The following is a 23,155-nucleotide window of genomic DNA, read 5'->3' as shown; positions in this document are numbered from 1 at the left end:
GTGAAATATAATGCTCCAGAAATGACCGATTTAGAACGACATCGGCCGATGTTAGAGATTTTTTGGCGGGAAAGTATTGCAGTAAGACTACCTTGAAAAGACTTTGCTGATATTTTTTGTATATGTCATTTATATATAGGATTTAATTTTTCAGAAACAGGTACAAAGGTTTCAAAAGGTATTACAATGTTTACTCCGAATATAAGATTTAATTGGCCAAAAGATAAAATAGAAACTCAACGGGGCACACTTGTAAATATTGCAAATTGCAAGCTCGGTTTGGTGAACGATTAGTGTTCAAGAAATCTATCATTCCCTCCAGCACCGACTAAAGCATAATTCGCAATTTACACAAGCGTAATTTACGTTTGAAAATGGTAAAAATCCAATATTATTGCAGAAGCGTTCAATGCTTGTAATTTCAAAAATAAAGTAATGCGCATGCGTGCACTATGCAAGAAAGCATTCGTTGGCAGAGGGAGATACCAAAAGTGTATTTGCTTCAAGGGAAAATTATTAGAGAAATAATAATCGACATTTCCATGTGACTTTACAAATGCCCAAATATTAAACTTGATTTATTGTCTAACAATTAAACAATTAATGAAGAGTTTTGGTTTTATTTGTTTATAGATGCAATTTGGGAGCAGAAAGAGAATAGTGCGTTCTATGAACTCAAGGACCTTTTACTAAATTATTTGGAGAAACTTGGATTCATCGCTAAACCACAGCAGCTTCCCGATGTTACTGATGTAAGATTAAATTCATTGATTCGTCACGTTTTTGTGCATGCATGGGTCCGGAAAAGGAGAAAAATATGTCTTGTACCGATGTTTCCATACATTTCATTGTCAATTTTTAATGTATAAATTATGCTTTGAATGATATTTGTATAGGTTGGAATAAACAATTATGAACTATTCAAAATACTATGTCAAAAGAGCTTGAAGAAGGTTTCAAAATATACCGTATTGGGATTCGAGTCCACAGCGGTAAATATTCTATAATCTTTACAGGTAATCAGTAAATCAATATTTTATGTTACACTATTACAGGACACAGATTACTACTTTGCACCGTGTGTCCTGAAACATCCACCACCAGATGACTTGTTAATACAACAAGACAACACGGACAACAGGTCCACCAGTAAACTGTGTTTGACAACCGAATTAAGATTTCTACCCACAGCTGTCTTCAACAAACTCCTAGCCGCTTGTATCAACAAATGGCCACTGTCCAAATCAAATTCAAAACATTTAATTTTCTGCGGGTGTGCGGTCTTTGATCTCGAAGGAAATCATACACTTTATTTGTACTTTTTCGATCATGTAATTCAGATTTGGATTACAAAATTTAGCACCCAGAACGAAGAGCCATCCAAACGTTTATGTTCCCAAGTTTACGCATTTGTCTTAGACACTCTCGCCAACAGCTTGCACCTTTCGGATCATCTCAAGGTGTTCTTCAAATGCCGGTCTTCTCAGCATAATTCAAATGAAGACATGTTTTCAGAAGATGAACTTTCTGAAGATAAAGAAGTTGTATGTAACTGCAGGACAAAAAAGCACGTGTTACAAACTAATGAGCTAACCAGTTACTGGCATTGTAAGTAAATGTATTAGTTTTTATTTAGACTTTTATCAATTTAGCTTAGAACATTTTTTGTTCATTACAGAAAACCAAGTTTTCAAATAACCTTTGTTTCTCCCCAAGCCACCGACTACTAATCCCATATGATGTTCGAATCGAGACAAATGACATTAGACTTAATGTCAGAGGTCAATTGTTACGGAAACATATAGCCTCGCCCAATGATTGAACTAGCGACCTCTGGATTCCTAAACTGATGTTCTCCCTTATGAACTAAGCGGACTGAACTGATAAGTTCGCCTTTGCAAATGTAAAATCTATATACGAATTCCAAACAAACGCTTCTCTGTATCTTTCGACGTTTTGTCTTCTACAGAAAAAAATTGACGTTTATTTAAGAAATAATATCGGTCTTATCGGTGTTTATCTTTCAACATATTATCATAAATCCTAAAAGTTTTCATACCATATCTAAAAGTGTTTCTTATGTTCTTTAGGTACAGAGGAAGATCCTTCTGAAGAAATGTTAACAGATAAAGACATCCATCGCATTGCTCAAAACATTGGTAAAGAATACGAGACGCTCGCGTTAGAACTTGGTTTATCCCAAGCCGAGATGGATCACATTAGCCTTGATTCCAACACTGCCATAGACAGAATAAGACGTATGCTTCTTCGATGGAGAGATAAGATGAAAGGGGAAGCTACTCTGGACACTTTAACAGAAGCTATGAAAGCTGTTGGAATTGACTCTAGTACAGTTTAAGAAAGTGCAAAAAGTACAATGTAGATGTAGCAGGATGAGAAAAATGTGCAGCCTGGCCGGGCCTTAAACCCGGGATCCTTGAAATGCCGTTCCGCGGCTCTACCGACTGATTACACATCTTTTCCCCTAAATAGTGAACAGTCCTTAACCGTGACATAGATACCAAAATGGAAAAGGTTTAAAATGAATGAAATGCTTTTCTAGTTGCAAAAGTAGAATTTATCCGAATATTATTTGCATTTGTGATTGATTAAAGGTGTGCGGGACAAAATATATATATTGTGCTTCAAAATTATGTTTTAAAACCGTTTTGTAGTCCAGTGTTCCTTGGTATGCATTCTAAAACCGATTACTTTCCTTCCTGATTTGTTTAACAGTAAATCCAAATTCTTAGAAGAAATCAAAGATCCTGGATAATATGGTCAGTTAATCGGTTTTTGCATATACTCGCTGTATGTAAATGCTTGATTTTGGATACGGTTGAAACATACTATCATATTGTCAATTGTGTTCGTTCTAAATCTACAATAATCTAATAACTGATACGGTCAGAGACACATATCAGTATTGATTTTCCCATAGACTTTCATTATGAGAAATGGTCCCTAATCCTAGCTTAAAATTAAGTTTTCAAGTTAAAGAGGTGATTTTTCTTTGAGAATGAAACGCCTAACACATAAAAACGATCTTCTGATATAGGGGTAGCCAACCAAATATTTTGCAAAATGACTTCAAAGAGGATTATCCGCTTTTCATTGAAATTTTCTGCTGATCACAGGACTGACACACACTTTTTGGGTCGCTGCGCTTGCGCAAAGCGAGCCAAAGTTATAAGCTACATCTCAGGCTTACTGCGAACCGAATTTCGGCTGAATTATACATGCACGTAGTAAATAGTTCCATATTGTCGGTAACAAGTTAGAAAATCCGTACCTTCATTCATTACAGGAGGGTTATCATACATTTTGAAATGTATTATGATAACGAAAATTACAGTAAATTTGTGCTGTGTACAGAAAAAATATCAATGCGCGATTGAATCACGTGACAGGTCACCGAGGTCAGCCATGCTTCTTCCACAGCTTGATTCGACTTTCGTTATTTGATACAGACATCCAGGATATTTTGAAGAAATTGTAAGTTCTTGAATAATTTTGACAGTTTACCTCGAATTAAATAAGAAAGATTTTATGAAACTGAACCACCCGTGAGATTAATTTTTGAAGATTAATTTGTTTATAAATAAAAATTGTCGTAACAGGGTAACGATTCGCCACAGTGACGATTCGTCCGAATTTAGTGACGATTCGCCCACCTAAAATTAACAAATTTTTTTAAAATACATTTGGACTGAAAAATATTTATGGTTTGGGTATTTTTGGAATTGTTTGGTATATCCTTTATATTTAATAGATAACAGATAAAGGTTTAACAGAACTAACAGTATAATAATAAATTATTGAATTAATCTGGATTCTCATTTGTATCAATAATATATTATGATATTTAATATAACTTTCAGAGTTTTAATAAATAAACTAGATAATAGATTGATGTAATAGATAAGTATGATAATATATTGATTTTATTTACTCATAGATATTCGTTTCTACAAGCAGATTGTCATACATTGTATTTCTCTATAGTTCTATTGACCATGGTATTTGTCGCATGACATTATATAATGGCAGATTGGTGAATCAAAAATTATTGTTTATGTTTACAATGCATATCATAGAGGAAAAATAGAATCCCTTAAGAACACCCAAAATGACACAATTGAAAATGTTGCAGGTTCGGTTTGTTTGAGGCTAAACAGTACTGGAAAATGAAAGTTACTGTCCTTGCCCCCTAGCACATACTGGCTTTAAGGCCCATTATGCCCCAGAAATGATTTTAATTTATTTCTCAAAAGCCTGTTATTGGTGGCTGTTATAACTTCCAAAAAGTTACTCAATGGGCAATTATCTGAACCAACTTTTGCCTCAGCTGTTGCTTTTTAGCAATCAGTATAGTTAAAGTGATTTAGTATTTTGTATGGAAGTCAAAAACTACTTTGTTTACATGCAAACAGTAAGGCCTTACATGTAGTAATTAAGTCTGTCCTAGAGGAGGTGTCTGATTATTCTTTAGGCTTCAGTTCTCACACTGACACTAACTGAGTTCAAATATTTTGCAAATTCAGTTTTTATAGTCTAAATTACTCTAATTATTGAAACTATCTAAACCAAAGTTTTTGAAAAAACGCAGAAAAAAATACACAGAATCTTGAAGAACAGTATCCTTTTTTGTTCAGTTCCCCATTCTTTTTTTCATTAAGGGAACACACATTGTATTCTTTGGGAATCATACGCCACTTTTCATGGAATGGCACTAACATGTCACATTGGAGGTTCCATGATCACTGCCATAAAAATACACCTGCTAATGTTTCTAATTTAAAAAATTTACCATTACATGTTTAAATGTTGAATACTGCTTAACCTAATGCTATTGGGTGTGAACAGTAGCATGCACTTTCCAGTACTATCCATAAACTGGCTCAATCAAACTGAGTCTGCAGCATTTTCAATATTGCTATTTTGGACTTTTTTTTAGAATTTCTGTTTCTCTTTATGTACATAATTACCTAGTATTAAGCTTTAAATGAGCGAATAAAGAGACCACTTAGGACAAACACAACATGCAAACAACTGGATTTTATTTATTTTGCTCAAGCCCTGTCACTCAGTCATATTTACCTGTATTTAAAGAAAGATTCTACAACTAGATTTTTTAGAAAGGTAATTCCTGATCAGAAGTGTTCTCCCACAAACAAGTGCGTGGTTCCCCATTCTGCTCTATGCTAGTGCATACAAAAACGGACGATAGTACTTAGACTGTGTATCATATAAACACTTTATTTACATGATGATTAGGGGATTTTCTAATAATATGAAAAAATTGTTGATATAAGAAAAATATATATATATGAAATTAAATTGATAACGTCATGGGATTTGACTGATTAATTTCACAAATATAATCATTGTATATTATAAACATGAATGATATTGTCTGAATGGTTAAGGTCAACATTTTACTTGCTTCTGATTTGTCCAATAGTTTGATGCATTGACCTGTTTTGAGTTGGTATATATAACATGTACATGATGTAGCTGATTTGACTATTAAGCCAAATGATTTAGATAACTTTAAGTTGGGAATGCTTTATTGTTGATATGAAAATCATATGAATGTTAAATAAGAAATGGCATTTATTTCAGGTGTGTGATATAATAAACTGTTGTGTGAGGTTTTAAATGTGACATGGTCAAGACATACTATGATAGTATTGTTCAGTGTAAGTTCTCTTTAAATGTTTGTTTATAAGAAAAACCCACATTTATTTTATTGAGCTCTGGAAAATTTGAAACACATATTTGACTTAGTAGTCAAATTTAAGAACAACACTACTGTCATGGAAGTATTTCCTGTACAAAAGCAGTATACCAGCTTTTTTTGCAATAAATGCTGTTGTTTTTTCCTTGTGTCCAGAATGATATGCACATACTATTAAGAAATATATTCAGAAATACATTGAAAATTGTATATTTGTGCTATTCTAATTCTATTCTTCCCAATACATGTATGAATCAAAAGCACTGTTCATTTTTGGGACATTTTACACTATTCAAGTAATCATTCTGGGAAAACAGAGCGAGTGCATGATCTGAAATTTTTTGCATATAGGTTTTTTGCCAAGATCTACATTCAAATAGAATATCAAATTATCAATCTTGAAATATTATTTCCATTCTGGTCATGTCAAAAGCCTCAGTGGAATCCCTTTAAGTAATTCATATATGACATTTACCTTTAGATGACTGACCATCATGGTCAAATACTGAATTTAACTTATTGTCATATTGTTAATATTTATTTGTTTTGTGTTCGCATATTAATTTATAAGAAGAATTCCTTGAAAAATATTTACCTCATTTTGACTGGAAAAGTACATATATTATAACAACCTTAGCTAAAGGTAGTAATAAGAGTATGAGTCTGAAGTTTACAATATTTATGATTTCTCTTTGGTTACAGAGAGAAACAGTTTTTTCTTTTTGTATCTTATTAATTTATATTGAAAAATGTATAATTTGCTGTCAAGTTGTGTGTTACTAAATGTGTAGTACATTTTACATTATCTTCTGTTCTTAGTAATTAATCTATAGAGTAAGTGTATAGGTAAAAGAATCTCTGGTAAAAAATATTGAAAATCTTAAAAGCACATATAATGTGTCAAAGATAAATAATTTTGTAATTCTTTAGAAAGGTCAAATATGTGTTCAATTATGTTTTAATGATGTATTTAGAGCATTTTAAATGTTTAACAACTGAAAAGAGTAACACTGAACAAACAGTCATGTGTTTGTAAAGGTAGCAAAATGTGAGCAAAGTATTATTTTGACTTACATACAAAATACTGAATTAATGTAATTATACCAATTGCCAGATAACTTATCTACATGTACATGGTCAATGAGTACATGTAACTATTTGAGAACTGCAACAAGATATGTAAAAGGAAAGTTTGAAAAATAAAAATGTTATCTTTTCTAAGGCTTAATGGACCTTTAAAAAGTTATTATTTAATATATATTTAATGCAGATATCATATGTGCAGAAAAAATTGTGGTAAAATGATATAACTTGCTTGTTTAATACTGATTACTTGTGCATGATCTTTAATATATTATAAGACATTAAATTTTGTTTTGCTTTTTTTTAGGTGACTTCTGTCATGTTACTGTTTGATAACAGTGAAGGTACAGTACATGTAGGTTCAGACAAGTTATATACATGTATACAGGACAAGATAGCTCAAACTGGTAGTTTGTTATAGCAAAAAGTGATGAAGTTTCAGCCATGAAGTCTTCATCGTGATGATGATCATCATGATCCTATTTATAGATTCTTTGCAATTATCTGTAAGGAAGAGGTTTCTGCTGCAGAGAAGAAAAAAATTCATACAGGTTTGTCATTTTTTCAATAATAAATTTAGGTCTGTTGTTGATTGCATGTACATTAAAGGTCTTTCCTTATCATAAGGTTCTAAGGTTTGTCATCTTGTGGTAATTACTGATCCCTTAGTAATTAATTACAGTCATCAAACTTTTTAAACATGTTTACTGTAATCACTTGTTGCATGGTGCATATGCCTGAAGCCTAGGATTTTGTGACAAATATCATCATGTTTTACTATTAGATTATGTGGAAAAATGATTAATAAATGAATTATAGTTTAAGGGTTTTTCCAAATTTTCAACTTGCACCGATGTTGTTGTATATCAGGGTTTTACTTTCTAATGTTTGACTGATATCATTGCAGACCTTTACTAATTCAAAATCATGACAAAGTATTTAAAATTAAAATTTTCCTTTCCAGAATTACATTAATTCATTGTAGGACTAGTAATCATACAAAAAAATATATATTACTGTAAACATGTTACACTAGAAAATTAAAAAATTGAAATGTATGCTCATAGTGAAATGATCCATTCAAAAGTTAAATTTTCAATTATTTTTCTGAAAAACAATAACAGATTATGCCCTGCTTCTAGTTTCTTGTATTTGAACAAATTATGCTGTTTAATTGTTTTACTAAACCTTGTTCCCACTTTGCAGTAAGAAGTTGCCCACTCTGTTCAAATGAAGCTGTCTGAAGTACCAAGTAGAACAATGTTATTATTCTGGAACAACTTAATTGAAGTGAAGCTTACTATGTGAAGGAGTTATTTCTGTATTCAAAAGGAAACTTCAGCATACAGAATACCAATTTAGGTATAGTACACTTTAAATTTTTTACTGTTATCCATCTAAAGAAAGCATGAGATACAAAAATAAGCGATAATAATTATTTTCCTGACACCAGAATACACTATGGTTCTGCTTGCAGTTAGAAGTGATGTTCTATTCTTGTACAGCAGCATTAATTGAAACCAATATTTGTCCTATCATTTAATTGAAAGAAATTGACAATATTCTTGTTTGTTTTTCAGCAGCATTTGTAAAGTTAATTAAGTCTGTATATCACACCATCCATTGCTTTTGATTTTCTTGTGACCAGAAACTAGCATTTTACATAGTGGTGTAAGCTTACTATGATAATTCATGCAAAGATATGATAAAGATATATATATATATAATATATATAAGAAATATGTCTTCGATTTTACTGGTAAATTGTTATGTATGGAGCACATTGTCTTTATGATGTTGAATATATTCAGTGCCAGATAAACAATTACTTGCAACATGACAAATATATTTTATTTTCAGATATTTGTAGCTTCAGTTATGGGAGTACACAAGATTAATTGAACTGGAATCCCTTCAGACGTTGACATAGCTAAATTTCGCAGTTTCAACTATAAATGGACATTAAATTAATATACATTGGTTTTTATTTTATACATGTATTTGTTAATATTTTTGTTTTCCATTATTTCCCAATATTGTTAATTTTGGATAATATAATGCCACAGAAAACTTGTCGGTCTTGGAGTATGGCTGTTTAACAAAAACACTACAGAGTGTTCGTCAGAACAATGAAATTACAGTTTTGCTTGTTAATGAACTAATTTACATAAATATATAATTTTTGTAAGTATGAAGAAATTTGGAACATATCATATAATGGGTATTTTGTTTCTTTTGCATGCAAGATCCAAATATATTTCATAGAGTGAACAGCAGATTTAATATTTTCATGAATGGCATTGAAAAAACATATACAATGTATAACTTTGGCACAATGTTGGTAAATGGAGGCTGCTATTTTACTGTGACTGAAAGTAGTTCAGATATGACACCTTATTATGTCCGAGGTCTATAGCCCATCATACAAGCCAAAGAGAGCAGATTTTTTTTTCTGTGTAGAATCATTAATTTTCAATGTTCAGATTTGAAAGTGATTCTGTCATATTTCCTGAATTTGTTTAATTTCCTTCATGATTTGCAAATATTAATTATCTACTTTTTTATTTATCACATTTTTCTGAGAAATAAATGTATTTCCCACAAAATTTCTGTTTGTTTATAGGCTTTTCATCCTCATTCAAATAAGGGTCTGGCTACTTTTGAAATTATACTTTATTGTGAAATAATCTAAAAGTAATGTCATTTTTTACTGAAAGCATGTTATAAGTTATGGTGTTCAATTGATTTCTGCAGGACAACTTATGAAGGAAATGAAGTGAGTTGATACTTGCCATGTTAGTATCAAAAGGCAGATTTAGTTTCAATAAATTATTTTTGATGCTGTTATGCCCCTTTTTAGCTCGACTTTTTCTTTTTAAAAAATAGAGGTATTGTTACAGTCATGGCATTGCCGAGGTCATCCACAAACTTATACTTTGATCATTACTTTTTAGCTCACCTGAGCACAACGTGCTCATGGTGAACTATTGTGATCCCCCACCATCAGTTGTCGTGGGTCGTCAAAAATTTCTTTAAACAAATCTCCTCCGAAACCAAAGACTGCACAGTAATAAAACTTTGCAGGAATGACCCTACAGTTAGTGCCCTTAATTACTTTTGTCCAGTGCATAACTTGAAAACTAGTACATGTAGTTTGAATTCAATACAAATTCATACAATGGTCAAGCGAAATGAGAGAAAGTGCAGTGTACAATAACCATTACTCAATCTGCAGTATTTATAGAGTTATTGATCTTTTTCCTTGTCTTTCTGGACTTATTATAGAGTAATTCAATAAAACTTCATCAATGGTCAACCACATTGAAAGGAAATGCAACATACAAGAACCACAACTTACTATCTTTAATTGCCCACAAACATAACTCTATTTCAATTCTTTTACAAGGTATTCTGTTACATCCTAATGTCCAAAGCAGTCTTGTGGGGGTATTAATCACATTTAGTGATAGTTCTAGTTTTAACTAATCATACTTTACTTATTGTTTTGTGAGAATTTCATGAATCTCTCTGGATGAAATTGTGACTTTGATAAGTCATGTATTCACAATCACTGAAAGTTTATCCCTGATGGAACACTTATTACTAGTATGCATAGAAACAAAGATTTTTCAACCATTTTCTTTTCGAGTTGTTTGAACACTATCCAGTCTATATGCACATGGGTTGATGATAACTTGAATATCAGATTGATAATAACTATAATCACCAAGAATGAGCATGTTTTTCATATGCCTTTAAGTAGATGAAATTATCAATGCTTAGTCATTGTTAATAGAGGACTTGGTTATCTACTTCCAGCTTCTGCTTCTGTCAGTAGTGTACTCTTAAAATTTATCCAATTTAAAGTATTATTTTGAGGATATAAAGCAATTTGGTTTTTCGATCTCAACTGAACCACTTGAGAAAAAGTACTGGTTTTTAGTACTTTTGATAAACCGTGTTGTAATTGTTGGATGTCAATGATAAATCTCCCTGAATAAAATCATATGGCAAAATATTGCACTTTCCTTTGTACTCAGTCATTTCCACTTGAATATGACTTGACCCTATAAAAAAGTTGCAAAAGGACAGGAAATTTGGCCTTTCAAGTGATCACCAGCAATATAATGTCATATAAATTTGTCAGCGCAAGCGACCCTCCAGTGCTTTCAGTGCTTTGATTATAAATGCAAATATCCAAATCACAAATTATCATAGTGACTTCTTTAGAAAAAATATAGTGTAAGTTTCTCAATTAGTTTTCATATAAATCTCATTTTCATCCAATCACCTCATGTGCCATTGAATCTTACGGTTTTCCCTGCACCTTTTCAGCCAATCACTGGCCATGTTTCAATAAGAAAAGTCTCGCTATAATTCGAGTAAATGTAACCGACTGTGTAAATCATATGTAAAAAAGTAGACAGGTTGTAAGTTTTACAGCTAAATTCAGTACTTTCGGTTTAAAAGACTTAAGTTTATATTGATCATTGGTGTAAGTATTTTGAAAATCGGACAATAGATTGCAATAAACTAGCAGTTTAAATACGGCGTTATATGTATTGTTTTAGCATTAAAGGACCGAATTTACTCACAATTCAACTCTTTTCATGTTAAGTCGATATTATTATGTCGAATAAAAGTATATATTGTTCGCTACACATCTTAATCTAAAATGATCTGCCAAATTCTAGACAAACAACAATGCACATTAACGAAAACTATTGTTTCGTGGGTAAGATGATTGCCTCACAAACGCAGGGATCGTGGATTCACACCATAATTTGTCCAAGACCTTATTTCCTTCCAAGGACTTGTTAGTTCTGGGAACGTGACACAAGACAATAAAGTTCGTACAAGCTTTCTTCAAACTTTTACCAGATCACCGGCAGGGTAAGAGATACCTTTGATACAGGTATAACTAATAACCAATTAAATAACGAAAAAACCATGTAATTGTTTGTGCATCTTGCATCTTTAATGTTCTATTAACAAAGTTAAATATTGTGAATTATCTAAAAGTTATAGAACATTAATTGAAGGCACATCCCCAGAAGTCTGAACATTCTCTGTTGGTTTTCTTCATACTGATCCTCAAGTCAAAGCATACGAGTTCATCCCCAGTGGCGTTGTCCGTCACACGAACCCTGGCTCGGTATGTACCCTGTAAAATATATGCACATTGCATTATATCAAAGTTAAAGTGAAAATTTACTTCGGTAAGCTCTTAAGCATGTCCATAGATAATACAATGCTGGGTGTGGGGCCGTTATATGTCGCAACGACGCAAAATGTCGCTCTTTTGTCGCTAAATGTCGTAACAGCCGCTTAATGTCTTAATTAAATGGCACAACAGTACCGTTAAATGTCGCAATATCTAAATTTATGTTTAACAACTGATTTTTTGTCAATACTAACATTATATGGGTGACCTGGGGACTAGCTATATAACAGATAGGAAAAGATTTCATAGCGCTCTTAAAAGGATGTAAACTGAAACCCGCGTTACTATTGTTGTGTATAAATCAATTCAAGATTTATCTGCTTATAAATAACAATAAGAGAATGGCATATTTTTAACGTTAAAAGGGCGGACAACTCTTTGACTGTGATGTGTGTATGTGGTCGCACGGTTACTTTCCTTGCAACATGTCGATGCATTGAGGTCGCGTGGTCGAAAATCTCTAATAAAATGACAACATTCTCAAAGGTGTTTTGGTATGAAACCGTCTAGTGCAACATCTTAATTTTCTCAAAAAATCCTGTAGAATTCGTAATTAGGAGTTTTAAAGCCCAATAAGAACTATTTTCACTTTCAATTAAGAGCTATAAAAGCCTTATTAGGACTTAAGTTAATCTTATCACAATTGGTTAGTTTAAACATATTTTATTCATAATCATTCACAGTACATAATATACAATCATTCAATATATACAATGATGAAATGGATTAGAACGAAAGATATAAAATCTTATATAGTTCTTCTCACAATTGGTTACAACTAAATAAGAATTTTACTCATATAAGTAGGAGAATAAAAACCTTATAACAACTTAATAAGAAGTTTAAAAAGCCTAATTAGGAGAAATAAAAATAATATTAGAAGTTGAGAAATAAGGTCTTAATAAGTAGGAGCTTCAGAAGACTAAATATTAAAAAAAAATCTAATTTGAACGTTCCTAATAAGTTTTCTAAACTTCTAATTAGGACATGCAAATGCCTAATTAATTCTTAACACCAACGCAATTAAGGTCTTATAGCGATTTTCCAGCTTTACTGGTGGTGGAAGAGCTCTGATGCCCCTCCTTGCACGAACTCTAACTTCAGTAGAACCAAAGACGTCAATCGGAACGGCGTCGGTTATTATCGTCCATATACGAAGATTGACGGAAAGGGCCGAAAAGTTGCGATTGCCACCGACGTTCCGTAAGCTCACATGTACTGGTGGGACTCTAACCCACAGCGATGAGGGGCATGTAGATGGACACGCGTCTAATTATAAATTTGATAAAGGACGCAAAGCTATATATTTAAAAGATTAGTATTATATGAACCAAAATATGTTGTGACATTTAGCGGCTGTTGCGATATTTAGCGACAATGGCGCAACATTTAGCGCAAGTTCGACATCTAGAGGCGTTGCGACATATAATGGCGCCATATCGGGCATAATCAACCCCACTTTGCTTTATTGTAATACAAATTTAATGCAATACAGTTATTGTATGTTTAATATATTGTAATTTTAATACAATGCAGTCACTATATGTTAATTGTATTACAATCATAATACAATACACTACTAGTCACTGCATGTTTAATTTATTACAACTGCAATACAATACAGTCACTATATGTTTATAGTATTGCAATTTTAATACAATACAGTTATCATATGTTTCTTTTATTACAAGTTTAGTACAATATAGTTATTATATGTTTATTTGATTACAATTTAAATACAATACAGTTACTATATATAAAGTATATTATGTTTATTATATTACAATACGTGTAGTTCAGTCCATACCTCAGCAAACCAGAACAAGACCGCCGGAATGGTTGGCAGCTGAATTCGGTTCCGTAATATACTGACAGTCTGCGGGGGCTGGGGACAGAGCCCGGGGTTCATTCCGTTATTTCTCAACATGGTCTGTATGTCCTGAGATAAGTTGCGAGTGATTCCCATCCAATTTTCACTAACCATATCGTCCAGTAGTGTGCACATGTCGTTGTACGTACTGTAATTATTTTAGTTAAATGGTTATTAGTTTTTTAATGAATTTCTGCCAACAAAGTCCGAAATTATTAAAACCTTCAAATCAGTGAATTAACCTGGTATGCGATACATTTTTATTTGCAAAGCACAACAATAATTAGAATTTAATAAGTAAATTATCTTTGAAGTCTGCGAGTAGTAGTTTAAAACAGATAAGTTTTTATCAGCCTACGTATCGTCCGAATCAAGTGTATAACAAGCGTTTGAAAATATCAAATTAACCATACATTTAAGTAAGTCTGTAATTAATGTGTGAATGTGTGTTGCAATAAAATGGTATAAAAATGATAATTATAATAATGATAATAATCGTCATGATATCTTATCACTGAAAATGATATTTCAAAACGAGACTTTATCGACAAAACTAGCGTCTGAACTCAAAAATTTTGTTAAAAATCGGTCTAATTCCTCGCTTGTTTTCAATACATTCAGTGCGCAAATTAATTAAAGATTTTTGTGTACACGAATTAATGACTACATATGAAATGAAATGCTATCATGACGCCTTACACTGAATTAGTTTTAACATAATATTATCTTTTTATTTTTTTTCGTTAATTTCATAGTCAGATTTTAACTATGTTAAACTGTCGATAAACAAACAAATTTTGGTCTTGCAGTATCATCATACTAAGATGTTACATATCATTTTTCTTGAGTTCAAACCGGTGACGTTCTTGTAATACATGTAAATGACGTCATGTTTTTATAAAATTTATATAAAACTGACAATCTACGTAGATCCACAGTTGTTTGGCACATTTGTCTTTTGCCAATAATGGTCGAATTATCATAAAATAATTTCCCCGAGCAAAATTACTATCCAGCACCCGTTTACTACATATAAATTAATATATACAGTAAACGGCTGCTGGATTCTTGACGATCAAGGGGAGATTACTATTGGCAAGACAAATGTGCCGAACGTCTGTGCTTAAAACTAACAATACATAAAGGGAGCGCAATGAAACATACCAGGAACCTACGTTCATGATACACAGTACAGGGATGTTGAACCACGCAGCTTCTCGTGCAATTTCAAGATGTAAGGCGGAGCTCCCCAGGGTTCTATTAGTATACCCTTCTATTGAGAAATATATATCGCCGGGAAATAGGATCGGATTCGGCTCTATATTGAAATTTGTCAGATGCACTGCGCTGGATGCAAGGTCACGATTTGCTGAAAAAATAGGAGAAATACAATATGTTTTTGTCATTACTGTCATATATTATGTTATTCCTTATTTTATTATCAGAAAATGTGTATTTAGGTTTGTGTATGTAAGTTTCGTTTCTCTTGTCTTATATTATCTTATTTTACCTTAAATGGTCTTGTCTTAGAGTGTCTTGTATAGTCTTGGTCGGTTTTTTCTTGCATTAGATGGTTTGGTTTTGTCTTGCCTTGTCTAGTCTTGCCTAAACAAATAAATGAGAATGGAGCACGCACTGACATTTGTATCAGCCTAAGGCCTTTGTAATTCCTACGCAATATTCCTACGCAACAAAAATTAGGTCCATTGATCGTCAAGAAATATGAAGATGCTGTACTTTCCATTATAATTTCATGACCTATTATAAACTCAAGTTATCTTCTTTTTATTCTTTTTTAAGTCTTGATTGTAATTCGTCTAAATAATTATGTTGTTCGTATACATTTGTTTCCTTCATACATGTTTTCCTTTCTGAAAACAAAGGTTAGATTGGTCAATAGGAATACCTACTCTTAAAGGCCCGTTATGCCTTATAGAAATGATATCATTTTTATTCATTAAAATTTTATTATTTTATACTTTAGTAACTTGTTACAGTTTCCAAAAACATACTCATTTGTTATATACAAGATCTATCTTCTGCTTCTTTAGCTCTATTGGGAATTTCATATAATTATAGTGAAGTAGTATCTTGTATACTACTTTCAAATTGTTAACATTTCCACGGTACATAACTGCATGTTAATTTAGCACTACTGTTTACAGTTGTAAGACACCTAAAATGCTCTTAATCCATTATTTTTTACATTTCATTTATTAAACACATGTATGACATGTCTAACGAAATTCCAAAAAGTATGGGTATTAAAGTAGTATCATTCAAGTAGCTACATAAAAATTATATCTTAACATGTCAAAATGTGCAAAGTAACAAAATATATGCATATAGAGTTCTTTCCAAATTTTCAAACCGGGATTTTAAAGGTTTTGGGCCCTTTTGGGCTATTTGTGAAAATTTTAAATTTTGTTTGGGACCCCCGATGCTTTTGCCCCCCAAGCACAAAAGTACGATAATGAAAAGAAGGAAAGGGATGGTGGTGAAAACCCCCATGGCGCAAAAGCACAATGGGTTTAAAAAAAGCGGTTTTACTCGGGGCTTTCACCGTCCCTACCCATCGGGGATCGTAACATGCGGGTAAGGAAAGAAAAAAAAAAAATCACTAAATTATCCAAAAACCCTGAGCTAAATTTGCCTAAATTTTTTGCATTTCTTTCACGTATATCAATATATTTTTGTACAAAAAAAATACCGTAAAAGGGGGAGCCGTTTAGTAATGGTTAAGATGACTGTCTCTGAAAGCAGGGATAATTTGTTCGAACTCTCTTTGGGTCATGACCATGTCTCCTCGTATGACACCAGCAACCGTGGTTGTTTTGTTGTTGCTGTTCTTGTATTTTTTGTGTTTTTTTGTTGTTGTTGTTGTTGATTTTTTTCTTTGTTGATTTTTGGTGTGTTTTTTTAGTTGTTGATTTTTTTTATTTTTTTTTTTTGCCGGTTGTTGTTATTTTGTTGTTGTTGGCTGTTTTTTTGTTGTTGTTTTTTTTTGTTGTTGTTTTTTTACGTAGCAATCAAGTTTAAAAAAATAACATTTTAACTCTAACTGTAAACACATATCAATTTTCAATATTTAGGCTAAAACATATGAAGTTTAAAAAACTTACGACAGTTCCGCCAAATTGTTTGAGTCGAACGCTGTGTCCCATTGGTTGTCCGAATTATAGATATTAATATTAAATTAAAAATAACCCGTGTTAACTCCATCACTTAAAGTTATCCCTGGAATTTTACTTCTTTGAAAGACTGTTACTTCTTTGAAAGACTGTCAACTCTCGAGTGATCAGTGGTCACATGACTTCTTTCGTATCCAGTTAAATTAATTTTACACACTTAATAACTATATCAAAATCTTGAAAGGAAAATGTGGGCAGTTCAAAAAGTTTAAAGAATTGCAATTTTACCATTAATATAACAAGGTGTGTTTAAATTTATTCCCGTGAAAAGTCTTGGTAAAAGATCTGCTTCTATGCGGATAAAAGGCTTTATTATGTACATATAAATGAAATATTGAGAAATATGATGAAATAAAATGCGAATTTTCATTTTCCTTTTCCGTATTTTTACTGTATTTTTTTTCACTGTAGTGAAACATATTTTCCGTATTTTACGGTTTTTTTTTCCATACTACTTTCTTGTAAAATACACAAAATTAAAGAAGAAACCTTAAGAATTGTATGGTAAAAAAGAGAAAAAGTATATAATAACGTAATATATGACGTCAATTAACCAATTGACGTTAAGAAAACTATTTCTACGCTCAGTATTTTTTCAGTTCTCTTTTCTATTAGCATGTTAGAATGAAAATTGATATTAATTTTACTTGCATCATAGTATAATAATGCACGTTTTATCGTGCAAATGCTTTTTAATTAATCACCTTCGTGATTATATTTTTGCGCATTTGAACTCACCCGTCCCGCTTTTGCTACTCCGTAAAAACGGAGTGCATATATTTTGACGTAACGTCACTTGCGTAAGGACGCGCTATATGTAAGCGTTATACTATAAGTGAAAAAAATGATTCTTTTTTTACTATATAGAGGATATTGAATGAGTGTAAGTTCAATACTGAATTTATTGCACGAGTATAATAAAATCATATTATGCGAGCCTCTGGCGAGCATAATATTATTTTTTTCAACGAGGGCAATAGATTCAGTAATGAACTTACACGAATTTAATATTCTATTTATCACATACCCAAAATAAAGACCGTTTAAAGTGAAATAAGAGTCATTTTTCATTGACGCGCCTATAGTACATTTAGCGCGTCTTTAGACTATGTTTGTATAACGCTAATGACGTCACGTCAAAATATATGCACGGCCGTGCAATACCATATTTACGGATTCGCAAAATCGGCACAGGTGTGTGATAAAAACAGTTCTAGTTTCATGTATGTGATAAATAGAATATAATATTCGTGTAGGTTCATTACTTAATTTATTAAACTCGTTGAATAAAACAAATGTTATATTCTTTCTATAAATTCAATATTGAACTACACTCATATAATATCCCCTAAGTAAAGAGGTGTACAATAGTTGCATTTTTTTCCATTGACTTTTTGTCAGAGTCAAAGTGTCAAGCATATACTGTACAAAAGGATTAATCACTTCTGTGACCCTTATATTCGGTATTATAAGAAAAAGGTAATATGAAAATTACTGGAAAAAATACCACCAAGTCCGTTAAATTTGAATACATGTATTTATTTCCAACTTACAAGATAGATTAAGTAAGATAAAAATATAATAGTGTAACGGGAAAAATGTCAAGAGTTAATACATTTATGAGAGAGAAAAAAACACTTAATGGCTTTTCCAAAAAGGGAAGTTCAGTGTGATTTTGGAAGTCATTTTTCCTGGTTGTTTTCACGGAAATCATGAAAAAATCTTAAATCTAGCATAAAGACCAATTAAAAATGAAGGAAACAATTACCGAAAAAGAGAGATTTTTACGAGTAGTTCCTGCACATTTGGACTTTTATGCTGACTATCTCAAAGTAAAGTTATTTTTCCGTCTCCATTTACTATTAACAGTTAGCTTGTCAAATGCTTTTTCTTGAACGTGGGGAAGCTATCAAGCTAGGTTTCAACCCAGGTGTCCGTGATTGCCTGAAATAATGCACGAAGGGGCATCTAAGGTCTCCCTCCTCAAGTAAAGCTGCAAAGTCACTGTACTATACTATACCCAAACAATATTGTTTATAGAAGCATATTAATTGAGGTGACGCACATGTATATGTTTTAAAAACCGGACATCATATATAGGCAATATTTATGAAAAATGTTATCTGTCTGATAGATGGTATTCTTGTATGAAATTATCATTGCCACCTCTAGTCTTTTCTCGTGTGTGCTTATAAAAAAGCATTAAATTTAAGATATCCGTACGCGTATTCATCAAAGGGATTGAAAATATACGTTGGACAGCAAACATTCTTAACACTTAGTATTAAACAGCGTTGCATGGGTTTAAATTCTGAACTCTTTTTGGGAAGATGTAGTTTACAATTTGCACAGAATCGACTGTTAAATATGATAAACATGTAATGCAGATTAGATTTTTTCCAGGGGTAGGTCCTTTGAAAACTTCAGCTGCTTGACGGGACCCTAATGTAAATACGTACAATCAGCGATTACTCGGGCTTTATTCCCTAGAAATAAAAGTTGCCAAAAAAATTTTGTTGGTAAAACAGATATACAATATGTATGGTGTGTACAAAATGATGTGTACATAATCAAATCACTTTTAGATTAAAGAGCATGCTGGGGCGGTGGATGTGGCGAAACATCGCGATATTGTGTAGCTTATTGTGGAGTTGCAGTAATTAAAAAATTCCAAAGAAAGAAATAGTTAAAACATTCATGTGTTCCGTGGTATACTTGCTTTTCACACAACATACGTACTTTTAACAATGGAAGGAGCATTCAACGGATAAGTAACTGTTGTTGTTGATTTGTTTTCGGCATACAATGTCCTGTGCCTTGGCAAAGAGCGTACCGATTTAGTGGATTTCGCAAAGAGGGACTTTTCGGTCCTTCCGTCAGTCGGATTATAGATAATAGCCGAGGATGTTCCAATTGGGACTGATATGGATATACAAAAGGTCGGAAATAAACATTAAAACCAGCATAGCAAATGTCCTGAGATTTATTCAAAATATATGAATTTCTTCATCTCATATAAAATATACATTTTAAATTGTATATAAAAAAGGCAAGCTCAAAATTGCTGCTAAACTGTTAAAATGGCAAAGTTTAATGTTATTAATTGAAAATACATCCCCAGAAGCCAGAACAGTCTTTCTCCATGTTGATTCGCAAATCAAAGCAGACGAGTTCATCCCTACTGACGTTGTCCGTCACACGAACTCTGGCTAGGTAGGTACCCTGTAAATAAATACAACATCATCAAGTCTCCCTTCTATACTACACTAAAACCTCTGAAAAACGTTCCTCTACCGGAATCCTCTGAAAACCGGAAGTCCCGTACAATCTCCATATAAGTGCATTTGACTGTATACGGTTCCTTTCATCAAACTACCATAACTCTTTATTGACAGATTATCACTGCATCTTTTATATGTTTGCGCAGTCAAATGCCAAATTTTACTTTTTACACATAAAAAAACCCAATGAAACCATTATACGGCGCAAATTTGGACCTGATGTTCATAATATTGAACAAACTTGGTAGAGCCCGACTAGACAATGAATCATATCTACTAAGCTCTAGCCCTTGTCATTTTGAAGAGAGAGTTTTTAGAGTTTTTTTTCTTTCAGTTGCCGTGGCAACCAAAATTCTCCATTGAATGGAATTCTTTGGAAAAAGCTTCACACGTGGAAACTTCTACACTGGTTCAATGGTTTAAAAGAAGATGCATTTTGAAACTTATTCGGTTGACGACGCAAGACACAGGCCGGTCACAATAGCTCATCATGAGCACGTTATGCTCAGGTGAGCTAAAAATAGCGGTTCACCATATGCCCGCTCTTATCCAATGAAAATACCAAATACAAACCTCGGCAAAAAAGTTCAAAGCTCTTGGTAACGTTGGTAACCTAATTCTGTTCCTGATAATGCTAACGGTCTGTGGGGGCTGGGGACAGAGCCCAGGGGTCATGCCGTTATTCCTTAACATCTGCTGTATATCCCGGGCTAAGTTACGCGTAATGCCCAACCAGTTTTCATTGACCATGTCATCTAACATCGTACACATGTCGTTGTATGTACTGAAAGTGATACACTAGCAAAAATCAGAAATGTTTCAGTGCAAATGGACATATGACAATTATTCAAATCGGAACATTATTATAGATAATAGCCGAGGACGTTCCGTGTCTGGTTCCCGGTTTATTCTATATTTATATTTGTAGTTGCCAGACCGTAATTAGCTCGGGGGTTATTTAATAGGAAATCTAAATTAATTTTAAAAGAAAAAACTTAAAATACAAATTTATATAATATGACCATAACATATTTCATTATCACCAAAAAAAATCTTCGTAAAGCGAGAGAAAAAAACAACAATTATTTACTAAGCTAATTATCATATAATTAAAACTAAGAGGTTACTTCCCCTGATCAGTACAATACAAACACTTAGAGATGTTCAACCTTAAGTAGTAGTAGTAGTGGTATTCAACCTTTGTACTTACCAAGATCCGATGTTCCTAAAACAAGGGATTGGAATGTTAACAAAGTAACCTTCGCGAACAATGTCAAGATGTAAGGCGGAACTTCCCAGTGTCCTATTTGTGTAGCCTTCAATGGTGAAAAACATGTCTCCTGGTAACAAAATCGGGTTTGGTTCCATATCCAATCGTGTTAGATGCACTGGGCTAGAACCGGGAGAGCGGTTTCCTGGAAAACATAATAGGTTGATTTTGTTTATAAATATGGAATACACATATAGAAAAAAATGTAATTTTGAGCTTAATTAAAGGAAACAATGGTAGTGTAGAATGCACATACATCGGTGTATACTGACGGGTATTTTCTAGAAATATACACTGTACATACTATAATTGTCTCAAACAGTTTTTCATTGCTTATTATTTAAGCCAAAGGTGCTGGTGGCATTGAATAGACATAAAAGATGTTTTAATCACTTATTCGTGCAATAAATGATACAAGTATATGTACTTTTAAAGAAATTTTGATTTATCATTATATAGTTATTCACACAAAAAATGATTTTATTGTAACTGACATAATTGTTATAATTATTATATCATTTTGCCCCAATATATGCATAAATCATATATTAGATATTTAGTCAATGCGTTTTCTTACATTATTAGCCCGTATGAATTCGACAAACAATTTGATTTGTCTTAAAAGCAGAAGTCATAACCACAGTAAAATCCGCTTATAACGATATTCAGGGGAATTTATATCGTAATATCCGGATACCGTTATAAACGATAGGCTGCCAATTTGAAAACAAGAGTCGGAACCGCGGCAACAATATCGTTATAAGCGGTATATCGTTATAAGCGGTATAACGTTATAAGCGGTATAACGTTATAAGCGGTATCGTTATAAGCGAGGTTTGCTGAATAATGAATTATACAAAATTAATTTTTCAGAAGTAAGGGTTTACTAAAACAGTATTAACATATGTAAGGGAAACTTTTACTGAGATACCTAAATTCCAAATTTAAAAAAAATGTTTACATCTTGTGCATCGGATTTCTTTAGTTTTCATCAATTCTGAAATGTTCTTACGATATTTTTTGTGAATAAAATACCATTCTTTACATCTTAATTTTAGTTAATAAATACATTTCTGGGATAAATCGATTTTTAATAAAATTTTAACTCACGGCATTGTCGCATGATTCCACGTGTTGAGCGGGGTGCTACATGTGCATCTAATCCATAAATTAATACAACACATATCGCACATATGACATTTAATTTCACGATCATTCTTCTGAAAATGTTTATTCCCTTTTAATCTAAATAATTGTGAGTTAACTTTATAAAAGGTTAGTATATCAGTGTTAACAAATCTTGAACTGTTTTGCTGTTCCGGTTAAAGGATTAAGAGTTTCCAAGAATGCGGTCACAAGATACGAGTGCAGTAAGCAAGGGGTTACTAAAAAGTTCCGAATATAACTAAAATTGCTTACACTAGTTAATTCACATAATGTCTATTAAACCATTACAAAGTTTGAAATTTAGTTTCAAGATAGTCTGGTCGGGAGTT

The 23,155-nt window shown here is 32.4% G+C and overlaps 3 protein-coding genes and 1 long non-coding RNA gene across 5 annotated transcripts; 2 read left to right on the top strand and 2 right to left on the bottom strand.

The window, feature by feature from the left end:
- The first annotated feature begins 21 nt into the window (after positions 1-21).
- LOC132757656 (uncharacterized) lies at positions 22-3,149 on the top strand. The gene is made up of 4 exons (XM_060749002.1): positions 22-73; positions 634-752; positions 1,056-1,608; positions 2,091-3,149. The coding sequence occupies exons 1-4, from the start codon at positions 22-24 to the stop codon at positions 2,357-2,359; spliced, it is 993 nt and encodes a 330-aa protein (XP_060604985.1). The 3' UTR covers positions 2,360-3,149.
- A 17-nt stretch (positions 3,150-3,166) lies between these two features.
- Positions 3,167-9,429, top strand: LOC132757652 (uncharacterized). Its single transcript, XR_009629482.1, has 5 exons — positions 3,167-3,495; positions 5,626-5,702; positions 7,131-7,374; positions 8,030-8,185; positions 8,684-9,429. It is a non-coding gene; the product is annotated as an uncharacterized LOC132757652 (long non-coding RNA).
- Positions 9,430-11,778: 2,349 nt separating this feature from the next.
- LOC132757655 (ganglioside GM2 activator-like) lies at positions 11,779-17,244 on the bottom strand. Its single transcript, XM_060749001.1, has 4 exons — positions 17,040-17,244; positions 15,082-15,286; positions 13,855-14,065; positions 11,779-11,987 (listed from the first exon to the last, which is right to left on the bottom strand). The coding sequence occupies exons 1-4, from the start codon at positions 17,137-17,139 to the stop codon at positions 11,856-11,858; spliced, it is 648 nt and encodes a 215-aa protein (XP_060604984.1). The 5' UTR covers positions 17,140-17,244; the 3' UTR covers positions 11,779-11,855.
- A 2,831-nt stretch (positions 17,245-20,075) lies between these two features.
- Positions 20,076-23,004, bottom strand: LOC132757659 (ganglioside GM2 activator-like). 2 transcript variants are annotated; one of them, XR_009629483.1, is made up of 5 exons: positions 22,770-23,004; positions 21,600-21,804; positions 20,963-21,173; positions 20,158-20,330; positions 20,076-20,119 (listed from the first exon to the last, which is right to left on the bottom strand). XR_009629483.1 is itself a non-coding variant. In XM_060749005.1 (4 exons), exons 1-4 carry the CDS (start codon positions 22,873-22,875, stop codon positions 20,208-20,210), a joined length of 645 nt encoding a protein of 214 aa, XP_060604988.1. In that variant the 5' UTR covers positions 22,876-23,004; the 3' UTR covers positions 20,076-20,207. The 2 variants fall into 2 exon arrangements, 1 of the variants encoding a protein (XP_060604988.1); XM_060749005.1 differs by having other exon boundaries at positions 20,076-20,330.
- Positions 23,005-23,155: the final 151 nt, after the last annotated feature.

The sequence above is a fragment of the Ruditapes philippinarum genome, unplaced genomic scaffold (assembly GCF_026571515.1).
Source record: "Ruditapes philippinarum isolate M1 unplaced genomic scaffold, ASM2657151v2 ctg3585_1_1_1_1, whole genome shotgun sequence".
Classification (NCBI taxonomy): Eukaryota; Metazoa; Mollusca; class Bivalvia; order Venerida; family Veneridae; genus Ruditapes; species Ruditapes philippinarum.
The sequence above is the reverse complement of the archived record's forward strand: the minus strand, read 5'-3'. Positions and strand labels throughout refer to the sequence as shown.